General features: G+C 43.5%; 1 protein-coding gene across 2 annotated transcripts; it reads left to right on the top strand.

Annotated features, from left to right (window-relative positions):
- The first annotated feature begins 4748 nt into the window (after positions 1 to 4748).
- Positions 4749 to 13672, top strand: LOC110091176 (uncharacterized). Of its 2 annotated transcripts, XM_078388269.1 has the most exons (6): positions 4749 to 4975; positions 6188 to 6690; positions 7467 to 7593; positions 8891 to 8958; positions 9764 to 9890; positions 10769 to 13672. In XM_078388269.1, the coding sequence occupies exons 2-6, from the start codon at positions 6274 to 6276 to the stop codon at positions 12151 to 12153; spliced, it is 2124 nt and encodes a 707-aa protein (XP_078244395.1). In that variant the 5' UTR covers positions 4749 to 4975; positions 6188 to 6273; the 3' UTR covers positions 12154 to 13672. The 2 variants fall into 2 exon arrangements, with proteins under 2 accessions (XP_078244395.1, XP_078244396.1); XM_078388270.1 differs by lacking the exons at positions 4749 to 4975; positions 6188 to 6690 and having other exon boundaries at positions 7471 to 8418.
- The last annotated feature ends 3486 nt before the right edge of the window (positions 13673 to 17158 follow it).

Raw genomic sequence — 17158 nt, 5'->3', positions numbered from 1 at the left:
TTCAGACAAGCGCTGGCTCTACGGCTTGAAAACGGGATAAGCACCGCCCCCTAGAGTCGGACACGACTGGACTGAAAATGTTAAGGGGAACCTTTACCTTAAAAAAAATTAAAGCAAAATTCTATTTCCTCACACCAAACTGTGCCATCTCAACATCTGCCATGGAGAGAATTCCACTGCATGTTTTCCTTCTCTGTCTCTGTCTTCTGCTCTGCATCCCTTATCATCCAGTGCTCTGTAAATACTGGGTAGCCTTCGATTTACCTCCAGCTTAGGCAGTTACCTGTTGTTGGGGTTACTAATTTCTATAGTACATTCAATGTCCTTCACAAAGTACATGAGAACAGATCCCTACTCCCTACATGTGATGTGGTGGCCAGAGAACATGGTCAATTAACAGATTGGCAGGTGCCAAATATCCCAGGTAAAACACATGAGCATCTCTGGTCAAAAGGCTCAGACGTCAGGGGATACAGGACAAGCAATGAGCCGCAGGATCTAAAGCAATGGTGTGAAGGTGCGGAGAATAAGAGTGTGCCGTCCGCAGAAGGAAAATTGGAAAAAGAGGATGGAAAAAAGAGTCAACGAGATAGTGGCGAAAATAAAGAAGAAAAGGGAAAGGAGTCAGCAGAGAAAGAGGGGGAGGTGAAGATAGAAGTGTGTTTGGCAGACGAAGAGTGGGAGGAGTCTGAAGTGACAGTTGGAGGGGGGTATAAGAACGAGGAGGGGGTGGTGTGGTTCAGTTCGGTAGTGGAAGGTTATGAGAGGAAGAAGAGAGAGGAAAGACGGAGGGCTTTTGAAAGGGTCCGCACCCAGGGGTTATTAAGAGATTTTCCCCATTTGAAAGAAGGTGGCCTGCTGCCCGATCCGCCTAGAGTAACCGAGACTTTCCTGCGTAAATTGGTAAAAGAGTGGAATGTAATCGTGGCGCCCAGAGAGCTAGAGCTTCAACGCGAACGCACATGGTTGACAGCTGAGGAGCACGAAGGTCCCGACGAAAGAGGGTGGTACCGTCACAAATATTGTGGGACCATTTGCGCAATGAGGAGTCTCCCACCTCCTCAGAGGGAGCCGCGGGGATCATGTGGGAGCCGCCGCCTGTAAACCCCTGGGAGTTTGACCAAAGTTTAAACATTGCTGAAAATGGCCTGTTGCCTAGTTTGAAACCGTTAAACCCGTTCCAAGATGTGCTGGTGGAAGTGGAGTTGAATAAAAGTTCAAATGTTAACGTTATACGGACTCAGCCTGTCTTATTTTCCGCCGAAAACAAGGGGCTGCCTGAGGAAAAGAACCAACAATCTTGCAAATGGCCATTAGTGTTCTCCTTTTCCCATCTGAGGCCTGAGACTATTATTGTATTATTGCCTATTGGTAGGGCTGTATCTGCAAGGAAGGGAAGGAAAGTAGAAGTAAATATGATCATGGTTTTAAAAATTGTTTTAAGGGAGAGGGGAAAGAAAAGCAAAGAAAAAGAGAGGTGTTTAAAATACTGGATACAAAAAGGAAGACCAAGGTGTGAGGATATGGGTTTTGTAGTACTTATTTCCCAGGACCTGCAGGTGTAGATCGTGCCTAGAGACTGTTCTTGTGAAGATGAGCCAAGGTAGTTTCTCAGGATTGACAACCAAAACATTCCTTACTCATGGGCTACCGCCCTAGGATGAGAGAAGGAGATTGGCAAATTACAAGATGGGTGTGGAGTTGCGGACAAAGGACTGTATGCTGACCGGATACGATCATGGGACAGAGACTTTGATTTAAGTTATAGAAGAGGGGGGCTAAGTGAGTTGTTGGTCTGTGAGTGTAGATTGGAGATTGAGCCATGGTAATTTAGAATAGCCAAGCAACTGAATAGTAAAGCTATTAGTAAGTAAGTACTGCATTGTATTGTGTTATAGGAAAGGCTTACATGACCTTATTTAAGAGTGGTAGAATATACCAGATGGGCGGGATATAAATCGAACAAATAAAATAAATAAATAAATAAATAAATAATATATTTGCATTTAACCAGTACAATTGTTGTTGTTTTCAGGGCATTTTCTTTGTTTTAAAATTTTTACTCTTTTAAAATAAATATTTTATATTTTACCCCAGTTTGATTCTTGGGAGCAAGAGTGAGAGTGCCTAAACGAAGCGCCTTGGCCACGAGGCCATCTTTTGCTATTTTTGCTATTTGGGTGTCCTACCTGGTAAGACTAGTGTGTAAGGACCAAAGTACACAGCTAAAGAATTTTAAGCTCAAAGTAGTTGGGAAATCTATGAATCATATTAAGGTACTTGGGAGTAGAACCTCCATCTGTTAGAAGCAGTATACCTCAGGAAATAAGTTGTAAGATTTATTTTAGAAATTAGAAATAAAATAATAAAGAAAATACTGTATTCTGTTGTGTGCCATATCTGACTTTTGATGATGCTAATAGAATTTTCAAGGTATGTGAAATATTTAAGGAGCTATATACCGTATTTTTTTGTTTATAAGACAACCCAATGTATAATACAACCCCCCCTTTTTTCTAACCCCAAATTAGAAAAAGCAGGGATTGAAGGGCTCCCTTTTTGCGGCTGTTAAAATTACTGCCACATTTCCTTGCCTTTTGAGAAAGCAGGGAGCTTAGCAAAAAGGAAGGGAACAACGTCTCCCCTTCCTTTTTGCTAAGCCCTGTGCCTTCGCAAAAGGCAGTGGTAAAGAGCTGCCTTCCATGTATAAAACAACCCTAATTTTTTTCTCAAATTATTTAAGGAAAAAGTGTCATTTTATACATGGAAAAATATTGTATAATCACCCCTTTGAGTTTCCCCTTTGGCTGAATGTGGATTTGAACCCAGGTCTCCTGAGTCCTAATGTGACAATTTACATGAACAAATTACATGTTCATTTTAGTGTCTACATTTTATGGTATTGGGCAAAAATAAAGAGGACAAAAATGTTGTGGCACGTTGAAGACTAATTGCTATATTTTACTGTGAGCTTTCATGAACAGGTCCACTTCCTCAGACATGAGTAGTAGTACTATTAGAAGTAGTAAAAGCAATAGAAATTCCTATTATTATTATTATTATTATTATTATTATTATTATTATTATTATTATTATTATTATTATTATTATTATTATTATTATTATTATTATTATTATTATTATTATTATTATTTCCATTACTGTATATATCAAGGACCTTGTAGTTCCAGATCCAGGCAAAGACAATGTTTGGAGCTGGATGAGAAATTTAAATATCTGAGAGAAAATAAATGTGGAGGGTGGGAGAGAGACACACAACAATGTAATGCAACAGAGCACACGAACTGTGTACCAACAACACTGCTACCAGGAGCAGCATCATGTAGTACCAGTAACCATGGAGGAAAGCATGGATTTTATTCCATAGATTCAATTGGCTTGACTAAGTACTCAGACAAGAACTCCCAGAAGTACAAGCTGGATTCCGAAGGGGCAGAGGAACTAGAGACTAAATTGCTAACATGCGCTGGATTATGGAGAAAGCCAGAGAGTTCCAGAAAAATATCTACTTCTGCTTCATTGACTATGCAAAAGCCTTTGACTGTGTGGACCACAGCAAAATATGGCAAGTTCTTAAAGAAATGGGAGTGCCTGACCACCTTGTCTATCTCCTGAGAAACCTATATGTGGGACAGGAAGCAACAGTTAGAACTGGATATGGAACAACTGATTGGTTCAAAATTGGGAAAGGAGTACGGCAAGGCTGTATATTGTCCCCCAGCTTATTTAACTTATATGCAGAATACATCATGCGGAAGGCTGGACTGGAAGAAACCCAAGCCGGAATTAAGATTGCCGGAAGAAATATCAACAACCTCCGATATGCAGATGATACCACTCTGATGGCAGAAAGTGAGGAGGAATTAAAAAACCTTGTAATGAGAGTGAAAGAGGGGAGTGCAAAAAACAGTCTGAAACTCAACATCAAATAAACTAAGATCATGGCCACTGGTCCCATCACCTCCTGGGAAATAGAAGGTGAAGATATGGAGGCAGTGACAGATTTTATTTTCCTGGGCTCCATGATCACTGCAGATGGAGACAGCAGCCACAAAATTAAAAGACACCTGCTTTTTGGGAGGAAAGCGATGAGAAATCTTGACAGCATCTTAAAAAGCAGAGACATCACCTTGCCAACAAAAGTCCGAATAGTCAAAGCTATGGTTTTTCCTGTTGTGATGTATAGAAGTGAGAGCTGGACCATAAAGAAAGCAGATTGCCGAAGAATTGATGCCTTTGAATTGTGGTGCTGGAGGAGGCTCTTGAGAAATCACCTGGACTGCAAGGAGAACAAACCTATCAATTCTGAAGGAAATCAACCCTGAGAGCTCACTGGAAGGACAGATCCTGAAGCTGAGGCTCCAGTACTTTGGCCATCTGATGAGAAGAGAGGACTCCCTGGAAAAAACCTTGATGTTAGGAAAGTGTGACGGCAAGAGGAGAAGGGGACGAACGAGGATGAGATGGCTGGACAGTGTCTGCGAAGCAACCAACATGAATTTGACACAACTCCGGGAGGCGGTGGAAGATAGGAGGGCCTGGCGTGCTCTGGTCCATGGGGTCACGAAGAGTCGGACACGACTAAACGACGACGAAGTACTCAGAGCATTTTTCTGTGTGTGTTATCGTTTCGTTTAGTTGTGTGTGTGTTATAATACATTCTTCTGCCTGATCCAGTGATCCAACAGACAGAGACCAAGACGGGTCCCCATCCATGCGCCTAGACAAGAGATTGGAGGAGTCTGTGTTTGTCCTGCCAGGAGCCTGGCTCGGCTTCAGTCATGTGATAGGAAAGGGAAAATGAGTTTTACACTCCTTCTTTAATTAAAAAAAAATGCACGCCTTCGTTCTCCGACATCCAGCCTGGAGTGAAAAGGGAGGCAATTTTAAACGGGACGCATTGGAAACAAGAGCCTCAGCCTCTTTCCTGAAGAGACAAAAGGCGGGCGGGGGGGTGAGTGTTTTCTGATCTGGATTTTGCTGGGAAAAGAAACCCCGGGAAAGGATGGGAGGGAGGAAACTTGGGGAGTCACTTCTGGGCAGGAAAGTCAGGGAGAAAAAAAGGATCTTCTTGGTGAGAAGGGGGAACATGGTGGCCGCCCATCTCATCTTCCCGCGGATGATCTGTTATAAATGCTTACCAATTTTTGCAAATAAATGTAGTGAGGAAAGCACCTGGACAGCCTTGTACAACGCCAGGGTTAACGTCCTCTTTACGGGATTGCTGGCCTTTAGTATGGGAGGGGAGACCCTGAAACATTAGGAACAGCGAGGAGGAGGCCTCAGTCAGCAGGGGCTGCAGGGGTGACCCTCATGCCCCCCCCACAAGTTTCCCTCCTTGAGCCCCCAGGCCTTTCTCTTGTCGGGCCTGAAGAGATGTACTGCTGCTCTCCGTCGTGGGCAGGTATCCCACCTCCAGTGCTCAAAATGGGTCATTTATTCAACTTTATTGTCTGTGTGTGCAGGTAGAGCGATGCCCTTGGCCTCAGGCGGCGGAATGTTTTGGGCCGCCCTAGCCATCTTGAATTTTTATTTATTTATTTTTTATTTTATTTATTTAACTTATATGCCGCCCACACTACCCAAAGGTCTCTGGGCGGCTTACAACAACTAAAATTCAATTAAAATATAATAAAAGATAAAATGATTAAAATACAATTAAAGTTGCCCTCAGGACCCACAGTTGATGTTATTTCAATTAAAAGCCTTCTGGAACAGGAAGGTTTTGACCTGGTGTTGAAATGTCATCAACATCGGCACCAGACGAATTTCAGTCAGAAGGGCATTCCATAGTCTGGGGGCAGTTGCCTAAAAAGGCTTTGTCTACAAGCCGTCCTTCTTAACTCCTTCAGTTTCCCCTCCAACTGCCTCTTTGCAGGGACCACCCTGGGCTGAGGAGAAACATCTCCTTGATCACCACCCCAAAAGCACCCAAAGTGCGGCAGATCCTCTCTGGTTCCTCAGATTTGGAGGATCAGCCCATAAGGTGGATGGCGTGATTTATAAAAAGTCAGCAAGACCTTCCTTTGCCTGTCTCTTGGATTCCCCCCCCCCAAAGCTGGCTAAGGGGTAGAGGTGGTCGATGGTGCTGCTGCTGCATTTTTATTTATTGATTGATATTTTTTTGCCTTGACCCTGCTCACACAGGAGTGTTTTGGCTTTCCAGAGCTTCCTACGTACGGTCTGTGAAGGTAGCCTTTGCCCAGCAGGAAAAGAGGACTCTGTGGGAGGCATTATTGGCTACACAATTAAATGACAAACCAACACATATCTGGCCCCAGTGCGAGAAGAGACCCCAACATTATCGAGGCAGGAGGTCTTGGGACCTGCTGGGAAAGAACGGCGCAGAAGGTCGAAGGTGAGGAGATGCTCGGCTTAGATACAGAGTGCCAGAAATTCAGAAAATTCTCCTACGAGGAGGCTGATAGTCCTCGACACATTTGCACTCAACTCCACCATCTTTGCCGTCAGTGGCTCAAGCCAGAGCAACGCACAAAGGCTCAGATCCTGGACCTGGTGATCCTGGAGCAGTTCCTGACCATCCTCCCCCTGGAGATGTCCTGCTGGGTGAGAGAATGTGGAGCCGAGACCACTTGCCAAGCGGTGTCGCTGGCAGAAGGTTTCCTGGCTCTGAGTCAGGCAGAAGACCAAACTCAGGAAGAGCTAAAGGTGAGAGCAGTTCATGACAGGGGCTTATAGTCTTCTGTAAGTAGCCTCTGCCTGTCGGGTTTATGGCTGTTCTGCTGGGAGACCTTCCAGTTGAATACAAGGTCTGTCCTCCTTTTGTACTTAGTTTTCTCAGGAAATCACAGGTTTGCTTCTCATTGGACATCACCCAGTTCAGCCCTGTAGCAGGTGTTGTGGCTGTTGGGAGAATAACAATCCTGCATGCACCAACACTGGGGATCGGTGGGAGGGGGCTTTTACTGACTTCTTTTCCTGCTGCTGGCATTTGAGGCAATTTCCTGCCTCCACTTCCTGTGGTTTGCTGTAGACTCCATGCATTACCCTTTTCTCTTTCTGTTAGTAAGGATATGCTTCTAGAGTCATTTTATTATGCAAAGTACTAGTTTTTTGGGGGGAAAGAAACCAAGGAAGAGACTGGGCTGATCTCTCCAGGTTTCTGTGTTGTTGTTTTCAAACTCTGGAAAACTCTGCTAACCAAAAATTCCTCAGTGACAAGGTGTGGTCCCTTTCCGTGTGTTCAGGAGGAAGAATTATCCATCCCTTTTGATTTTCCACAGCTACTCCAAGGGGTAAAGCAAATGAGAGAGGAAATCCTACAAATTCTTCTTCTTCTTCTTCTTCTTCTTCTTCTTCTTCTTCTTCTTCTTCTTCTTCTTCTTCTTCTTTTTTGAGAAACTCAGAGGATGGCATTCCCTCTTTCTCAAGTCCCAGCCTCATCTACTGAGATCTTCCCCTCTGTCTTCTTATTGGATCCTCAGATGAGAAATCTCCCTGTAGAAGCTCTGTCTGATTTCCCCATGGCAGAGGAATCTCCGTTCAACGCCAGACAGAGTTCCCACAGATGGGGGATCCAGCAGGGCAGGGAAGGAGACAAAAACTGGATAGGTAAGGATTAATACTCAGAAGGTGTGTCTTTATTTCCTGTGTGAAAGGATTGGAGAGTACATTGTTCTGTGCCCTCAAGTGCCCCCCAGTTTATGGGTGAAAACAAATTAAAAATAAAAAAAAAGTGGTGGCCTTTTAAAGACCAACATATTTTATTTTTCATGTGAGCTTCCATGGACAAGTGGACGGAGACAACCCAGTCCTCCAGTCTTCAGCACCAATGGACGTTGAGAAAGAAAGGTTTGAGATAGGCAGTGAGACAAGAAATACCCCACCAGACTTGCCATCTGTTTTGGAGGAAGTGGAATCCAAGAAATAAGGCAATGATGTGATTTATGTGTCTGCATTTCTCCAAAAAGTACGGAAATAACTTGGTGGATGTGCTCTGTGGCCTCCAGATTGCTTTTAATGCTTTAAGAGAGAGAGATGTAATAGGACTCCTTATCTGCAGGACCAGTAACCGCTGATTCACTTGATATTCACTTCTGCAAATATTAAATTAAATACTGTATTAAAAGTATTTTTAAATGTGTGGAAGGAGAGAGACACATTTTAAAACCAGAACTGGCCATTAGAGGGAGCCAGAGACTTCGTGGTCAGTCCATACATTGCATGTATGATGTTCAGCTGTTCAAGGCCTGTCCTCTTGCAAGCTTTCTCCTGGAAGGCAGTGGTGGAGGCACCTCCTGCCTGCTGGTTTACCCAGAGGTGTAAAAAAAAAAAAAAGCTCAGTGCTGGTCAATCTAAGCAGGAAGTGGATGGTGAATTGCCAGCTTGCTTTGCATTCAGGACTGGGAGCCTGCCGGCAAACCGACCAGCATGCAGGTAAACAGCTCTTCCAAAGCAACCTCGGCCATCTCTGCCCTCTCTTTGGGTAACTGTTGGGTTTGCATGGATGGAGGAAGGGCAGAGGAGCGGCGTCTTTGTCCCTACATATTCTGGATATTTGGCACAGGCGGGGAGGATGTCTGGTTTGGGGAGAGAGATGTTTGCTGTAATCCGTATTTTATTTTTTTTGTCATCCATGGGAGGGCTTGGAACCAATCCCCTGTGGATACAGGGGTCCTACCGCATATTCATTTAAGTAAATCTCACAGTCTTGTATCCTTCGAATTTCATTTGCAGATACTTTCCAGGACGGGCACATTTCCACACTGGGAACCAGTGCCTTTGACTGGGATGTGAATGCTCTCAAGCCCAAAGAGTTTAGCTTTTAGCAAGCATTTTTAATGTTTATGATCTTTTCCGGAGAGAAGCGTATGTGACAGACTTTCTACCCCCTTTGTCTCTCCTGCAGGAGCCGGAAGGAAGCCGGCAACAGATATTCTGTCATCTCTTCCTTGTGATGGAGCAGAACCAGATCAGGTATGGAGAATATGGTTAAAAAATACCTTATGTATTGGAATCTCTGCATATTCAAATGTTTCAGTCCTGAATCCGTCTGACCTCTGCTTTTTAACAAAACGTTCCATTGTTTCGATGCTTATATAACAGGCTGGCATGACATGGTGGTCTCTGTGAAAGGAATAGCAGTACTTACTGCATTTGATTGCTGAAAATGGGGATGATTGTCCCCTCTCTTAATTGTGAAGTTATTTGAGGGTTTACAAAACTGAATATGGGGCAGCAGGAATTATTTTCCTCTCCATTTTACCTTGTTCTGAGTAGCTCTCTCTGCCTCTGTTTACTTGTGGATCAGCTAAGAGTATAAGAAAAGCAGTGCGGGATCTGACCCAAGGACTGTCCTTATTCCCTTGTTCCGAGTAGCGCTCTCTCTCTCTCTCTCTCTGTTTTCTTGCTAAGAGCATAAGAGGAGCCGTGATCAATTAGAGCGAAGGCCTACCTAGTTTAGCGTCCTGTTTCTCACACAGGATCCCTAGAAGCCTCCAAGAAGCTCCCAAAACAGGCTCCCCACCCGTAGCCCTTTCTCTCCACCTGGTCTTTCCCAGCAACTGAGAATTGGAGACTTCTCTTCCTGCAGGGAGCATGTGGCCACGGTGACTAGTGGACCTTGGTAAAAACCTACCCCCAGTTGAAAGGCTCTGAGGGCCATTCATGGCAGTTGAAAACGACAATATAAGATCTAACCACTTCTCTTCATTCGTTGTTTTGGATTAGGAAGGTATCTTTGTGAAACCTATGACGGGGCCCTGGTTTCGTTCCCCTTTAGGGTCCAGTGACCTTTGAGGAGGTGGCCGTGTCCTTCACCCAGGAGGAGTGGGCGCTGCTGGATCCCGACCAGAGGGCCCTCCACCAGGAAGTCATGGAGGAGAACTGGCAAATGATATCCTCTCTAGGTAAAGGCCTCCCTCTCTTCTCTGGGCTGACGTTAATCTCAGGTGTTACCAGTGCAGGAATGCCTAGTAACAATAAGGACAGTGATGACATCTGTGGCCCTCCAGATGTGTGGAACTCCAGCATAATCAATTTTGACAGTGTGGAATTGTGGTGATAACCATTGTTCATCTCCATCTGAAGGGCTGAAGGTTCTTAGATTCTGAGGGAGTGGAGCTCTACCTAGGAATGATGTTTCACATCTCACAATTTAATTGTGGAGGCTATTAATTAATAAGTTATCTGGTGATTGTTTGCTGCTTTAGTAAGCTGCCGGACAAGGGCTTTTAAGAATGCGCTTTACTTTTCCATTGCTTGTTTGCAATTACAGTGGTGCCTCACTTGATGGCGTTAATCCGTTCCGTTAAAATTGATGTTAAGCGATATTGTCATCAAGTGAAAGAAAAAAACCCATTGAAATGCATTGAAAACCGGTTCAATGCATTCCAGTGGGTGAAATACCTCATCGTCCAGCGAAGATCCTCCATAGGGGAAACCATTTTCGGTCGCTGTCTTCCAGAAATAGGTCTGGAAAACAGCGGGCAACCATTTTGAAAACCCGACGATCAGCTGTTTTTGATCGCTGAGAAGTGACAATTTAGACAAAAGGCGTAACATCTTTCCTTAGTTATCAGCAAGCCCAAAAGGCTAGATAGATGTGATGGGAAAAATTAAAGGTGACAAAAAAGGACAAACTCATGTGGCCTTTAAAAGACTACATTTCTTTCCATGTGAGTTTTTATGCATAAAAGTCCACTTTTGCACAAAATTGCTTTTCATTCCTGTGGATCTGATTGTCTCTTCAGTTCATTCTTTTTTTTCCCATCCTTTTCCCCAACAGATAACTGGAGGGACAAAAAAATGTGTCAAAAAAGTGAAAATACCTTTATGCATAAATCAGAGTTCACAGAACACAAGAGAATTCATGCAGACGTTGAAAGCTGTATCCGAGAAAAGCCCAACAAATGCATTGTGTGTGGAAAACATTTTGCCATGAAATTAGCACTGATGCTTCACAAAAGAATCCACACTGGAAAGAAGCCTATCATAAGTGAAATGCCTGTGAAAAATTTAGATTGTAAGTTATACTTTGTGAGCCGTCAGACAGTTAACACAGGAGAAAAATTGTCCAAATGCCAGGACAGTAGAAAATGTTTTTCTCAGAATTCAAACCTTGTGATCCACCAGAAAATCCACTCAGGAGAAAAACCGTACAAATGCCAGGAGTGTGGAAAATATTTTGCTAACAATTCAGCTTTTGTGCGCCATGAGAGGATCCACTCAGGAGAGAAACCGTACAAATGCCAAGAATGTGGTAAAGATTTTTCCAGAACTTCACACCTTGTATATCATAAGAGGGTCCACACAGGAGAGAAACCCTACAAATGCCAGGTTTGTGGGAAACAATTTGTTCAGAATTCACAGCTTGTATGTCATCAGAGAGTCCACACAGGAGAAAAACCATACAAATGCCAGGAATGTGGGAAATGTTTTGCTCAGAATTCAAAGCTTGTGTGTCATCAGAGAGTCCACACAGGAGAAAAACCATACAAATGCCTGGAGTGTGGGAAATGTTTTGCTGATTTTTCTGCATTTTTGAGACACAAGAAGGTCCACACAGGAGAGAAATTGCACAAATGTGAGGTCTGTGGTAAATGTTTTGCTACGAATTCAGATCTTGTGAATCATAAGAGGGTCCACACTGGAGAGAAGCCTTACAAATGTCAGGAGTGTGAGAAATGCTTTGCTCAGAATTCTGGCCTTGTCATACATAAGAGATTCCACACAGGAGAGAAACCCTACGAATGCCAAGAATGTGGGAAAACTTTTGCTCGCATTTTTTTGCTTGTGAATCATAAAAGAATCCACACAGGAGAGAAACCATACAAATGCCAGAGATGTGGGAAATGCTTTGCTCAGAATTCTGGCCTTATGAAGCATAAGAGAGTACACACAGGAGAGAAACCCTACGAATGCCAGGAATGTGGGAAATGCTATGCTCAAAATTCTGGCCTTACGAAGCATAAGAGAGTACACATACGAGAGAAACCCTACAAATGCCAGGAGTGTGGGAAATGTTTTGCTTTCAATTCACACCTTTTAACTCATCAGAAAATCAAGCACACAGGAGAAAAGCCATACAAATGCCAGCAGTGTGGGAAATGTTTTGCTAAGAATTCAAATCTTGCGAGTCATAAGAGAGTTCATACAGGAGAGAAACTGTAGAAATGCCAAGAATGTGAAAAGATGTTTTGTTAGGAGTTCAGATTTTGTGATTTATAAGAGAGTCCAAATGGGAGAAGAACCCTACGAATTCCAGGAGTGTGGAGAATATTTTGCCCAAAATTCACTGCTTGTAAATCATAAGTGGAAACACACAAGAGAGTGATGCTAGGAGTGTGAGAAATATTTTGCTCAGGATCCACACCTTGTGTCCTGTCAGAGAATCCACTCAGGAGCAAATCCCAGTAACATGGAAAATGTTTTGTTTATAGTTCAGATTGCACATGCGGTGAATCACTGGAGAGTCAACATAAGAGAGGAACCAGAGTTGTAACTACAACGTTTGGGGTTCAGAACTTCACATGATACCAGTATACACAGAGGATAAAGGATTAGCAAGGAAGGCCTGGCCCAGAGCGTATAATGACCATTATGGTTCTTCACTGAGTCTATTTTCTATTCTGTCTGGGAAGAAAAGACTGGGAAGGGTACCTGTTCTTGGGATGAGCAGGTTCACATCCTTTCATCAAGAAGTACTAATGGAGAAATTGACAGGATCTGATGTGGAAGCTCCTTTCGATTAAAAACAGCACTCAAGCCTGGACTTTGTGAAGCGTGATGTAGAACAGTGATTCTTAACCTTTTTGAAAGAAACGCCCCCTTGAGCCATTGAGGAAGTTATCATTGCCCCCCTCCCCACGGTGATGATATCTTTATGTATGTATGTATGTATGTATGTATGTATGTATGTATGTATGTATGTATGTATGTATGTATGTATGTATGTATGTATGTATGTATGTATGTATTTTATTTATTTATTTATTTATTTATTTATTTATTTATTTATTTAAGACAGTTAAATCCAATGACCCCTGAAAACAAAATTAAATTCCAAGAAAATGAAATGCCCCCCAAAAAGTAACATTTAATGATTTAGTTGCAAGTGAATTTTAAGACGCAAAAAGAAATATAAAAAGGGCATAAAAACAAATGCAGGAACTAAAATTTTCAAGACAGAAAGTCTGAAACTAAATTAAAATTGGAGGAAAATATATATTCATGCACACTGTAAAAAGGCTGCAGCCATGTTCACAGGTTTGGCTTGCTCCAGCGCCCCCCTACCGCCCCCTTCTGCTCCAACGCCCCCCTGCCGCCCCTTTTTGTTCTACCGCCCCCCTGAAAAATGAAATCGCCCACTGGGGGGCATTATCGCCCACGTTAAGAACCACTGATGTAGAAGAGCTTAAGGGATGTTTTCTCATTGTCAGACAGTCATCTCCATTCTGCAATGTCAGTTGAATTCTCCACAGACTCAGGAAGTAGAAGAAGAACATCTTAAACCATAACTTTAATCCCAACCTCTCAGTTCATTTGAATTGTAGAAAACAACTCACAACACACTCAAGATAGAAGTTTTTCTCCTAATGGATAAAGGCTGAATAAGAGTTTCTCCTGAACAGCCCAATTCCACATTTCATTGTAACAAGCTTCTATATTAAACTGATTATTATTCTTCCAATTCCTTGTATTTTCTTTAAAAAACATATTAACCATACTTTTCTCAATCTATGAAACTCCAGATCATTCTATATTATCTCTGCTATTTGTTATAATTTCCATGATATAACTCAATTTATTGATTTTTGCCTGTAATTTTATATAAACGGGGATCCTACTATTATACCTGCTGTTTTTCTAAAATGGAAACATGTTTACTTCTTTATGGCCTCATAGAACATATCATCCCAATATGTTTTTTAAATTAATATTGAGAATCTTAAAATAAAACCAGGATATGGAATCAAACACTGTTTCCTGGGAAGGGCAACAGAAGTGTGACATTTCCATTTCAAAACTCTCAGGAACTCAAAGATAAAAAAAATGTTTTGGGTTCAGAGCTGAGACTAAGAGTATGGGGTGTATCTCTTTGTGTTTCATACTTCCATGATTTTACTCCTGGCCAGAGAGTCTTTCCTTTCCTACTCACATCCTTGCCTTCTGTTATGCTTTAGAAATCGGGCCTTCTCGGCGGTGGCTCCTCGTCTCTGGAACAACCTATCCCCTGAGATTCGTGCGGCTCCCTCATTGGGTATTTTTAAGAAACAATTAAAAACATGGATGTTTAGGCAGGCCTTCCCAACAGATAATTCCTGACGACTTTTCCCTTCTTCTATAGCTCTCCCATTTTGTTTAGTATATTTTTTTTCTCTTTTTCGTTATGTAAAATGGTTATATGTATATTATTGTATTACTTTTATGTTGTTAGCCGCCTAGAGTGGTCCTCACACGACCAGATAGGCGGGATATAAATAAAATAAATAAATAAATAAACAAATAAATAAATAAATAGAAGAGCCTCTTCTGCTCTATCAGAAAACATGGTTTCCTCCCTGATGTTGCCTGAAGCCATTGCCGGAAGGGGTTCTCCTGCGAAAACACCGACGGGATGGGAGGGGGGGAAGAGGAGGGCGGTGGCAAGAAACAATGCCCCTGAGACCATTGCCACCTGCCTCTGTAGCCCAGTCACTCCATATTTAGCTATGGGAAGAATGTGTTGGGCAAGGAGAGAGGGAAGGTGATATCTATTTCAGGCAACAGCTTGGTCGGCCCTGGCTCAGACTGTTGGGCCTTCTCTTCCACGCCATCATCAGCTTGTCCTGACAGTGCAGCTTTTGCATCCTCAAGCAGGAAATCAAACATGGCACAACTTGCAGCACCTCTGTTGGCATCATGTCTCTTAGTTCTATATCGCTTGTTATGCAGCACTGCTGGCCTTCCCCAGAAATGTTACAAAGCAATCCTGGTAACTCCTGTTCTTCAGTGAGGGAGAGCAGCCGAAGGCCTTGCGCCTGTCACAGAGCAAGTGACATAGAGAGATGGGGGTTATTTGTATTCGAATACGAATCTCCCCACACGGCTTGAGTTAATGAGGGTCCACTCGTGCATCCGGCAGTGTCACTCCTTCCGATCACTCCCAAAGCCCCGTTCTCTTCCTGCTTGGTAGCCACTCGGCGGCCATGCAGCGAAAGTCATCCTTTCTCTCTCTCTCTGCTTGGAGTGGCTAGCGAGCAGGAAGAGAGCGGGGCTCCGGCAGTGACAGGAAGGAATAATGATCTTGATGCCGGACGCGTGAGTGGACAGTCCAGCCCCAGGGGCCAGAATCTCGTTAACTCCAGCTGTGTGGGGATATTTGTATTCATATACGAGTATAAATACCCCCATCTCTACTCACAAGTTCTGAGCAGTAATCCCTACCAGCAGAACCATGTGCTTGGAGCTGAGCATGGAGATGCAGTCAAACAAACAGCCAAAAACACATATGCAAAAATCCAAAGAGCTCCAGGCAGCTGAAAGGTCTCCCTCTGTTTTCAAAACATGTATTTTTTAAAAAAAATGCTGAACAGTGTGAGAATGGCACTGCCTATTTAAAAGAGTAAATTATTGCTTGTGGGGTCTTTGGGGAGCAGTAATTAGCCCCCTCTCTCTTTCTTTTCTGAGAATAAAGCACCTAGGGGGGCTGTGGAGGAGCCAGATGGGGACAGTAGGGCACAAAAATAAGGGAGAGGCACACAAACCCCTAGACCACTTGCCATAGAGAAGTTCCCTCTCCTCACATAGAACCAGGTCTGCAGAGCAGAATGAGCACATCTCAACACACTGCCAAAGAACTCAGATCAATGACAACATTGTGTCTCGTCTATAGCAGTGACTTTCCAGCAAGCTCTAAGAGCAGGAATGGTAAACCTATGGCACATGTGCCACAGCTGGCATGCAGAGCCCTTTCGTGTGGGTACGCAGGCCATAAGTCGTCGGTTCGCTACTACCCCCCCCCCCCCGCAGCCAAACCTCAAGCTGCTGGTGCTTCGACAGATGGTGGGCCAGGATCTGGAGCAGCCTGGCCCTGGTGATGGATCCGGAGTGAGGTCTCGAATCTCCATGCCCGGGATTCCCCCTTCCACTGCCACTTCTGGTTCTGGGGCTGCCTCAGCCCACCGCCTGCTGGGTTCCCCCCCCCCCCCCCAGTTTGGGTACTTGGGCCCAAAAAGGTTCGCCGCCGTTGCTCTAGGGAAAGAGGTGGAAAGGTCCCACCTTCAGTAATACCTTGATCGGCTTCCTGCTTTTGGGGGAAAGGATAGAATTCTACTTACAGAATTCCTGCCCGGTTATGGACAGAAGCAGAACCATGTCTCAGGATTCAAAAGCTCTTTAATGTTTGTCATTTTTTAAAGTGCTCCCATCAAGTATTACCCAGGATAGAGCTTTGTTTCCATGGGAGGATTCCAGATCCACTTTTGTTTGGTTCTAGGCAGAAGAGTGTCTCTCTCCTACTACAGTGCTTGTGACCATTTTGACTGAAGAGGCTCTTATTTATCTGGGACTTTCAACATGGAAAGGATGCGCTCTGCCATTCAGTTCCAGTCTTTGGCCAATCTGTTGGATGTTCTCTGCGACCTCCTTGGGGCAGGGACCTGTACTCTTGTATTTTGTGAAGCCTGCTGGAGCCACTGTGGAAAGGAGCTATGCCGAGAAGAGACAGGTGCCTTAAATCAGGGAAGAAATCCTAGGCCATTAATCTCAGGAAGTGGGATTATTTTGACACAAGGGCAGAGGGAGATTTTTTTTAAAAAGATAAAATTCTAGAGGCTTTGTGGATGACTTCTCTCCCTGGCAGATCATGCTTTCCAATAAATTCTCTTTCCCTGCCTGATCCCGTGACCCAAAGAGTCACTGGATCAGGCAGGGAATAATAATAATAATAATAATAATAATAATAATAATAATAATAACAACAACAACAACAACAACAACAACAACAACAACAACAACAACAACAACAACAACAACAATCATCATCATCATCATCATCATCATCAGAGGGGGGGAAACGAAGACTGTCCAGCAGTCTCAAGAAGTGGCATTACTTGGATACAAGAAATAGGAACAAAAAGGGCCAGAAAAAAAAAGATAAAATTGTACAGGCTTGGTTCATTCCCCTCCCTGGAAG

Source organism: Pogona vitticeps, chromosome 2, assembly GCF_051106095.1.
Source record: "Pogona vitticeps strain Pit_001003342236 chromosome 2, PviZW2.1, whole genome shotgun sequence".
Taxonomy (NCBI): Eukaryota; Metazoa; Chordata; class Lepidosauria; order Squamata; family Agamidae; genus Pogona; species Pogona vitticeps.
Note: the sequence above shows the minus strand (reverse complement) of the source record. Positions and strands in the feature narration are given on the sequence as shown.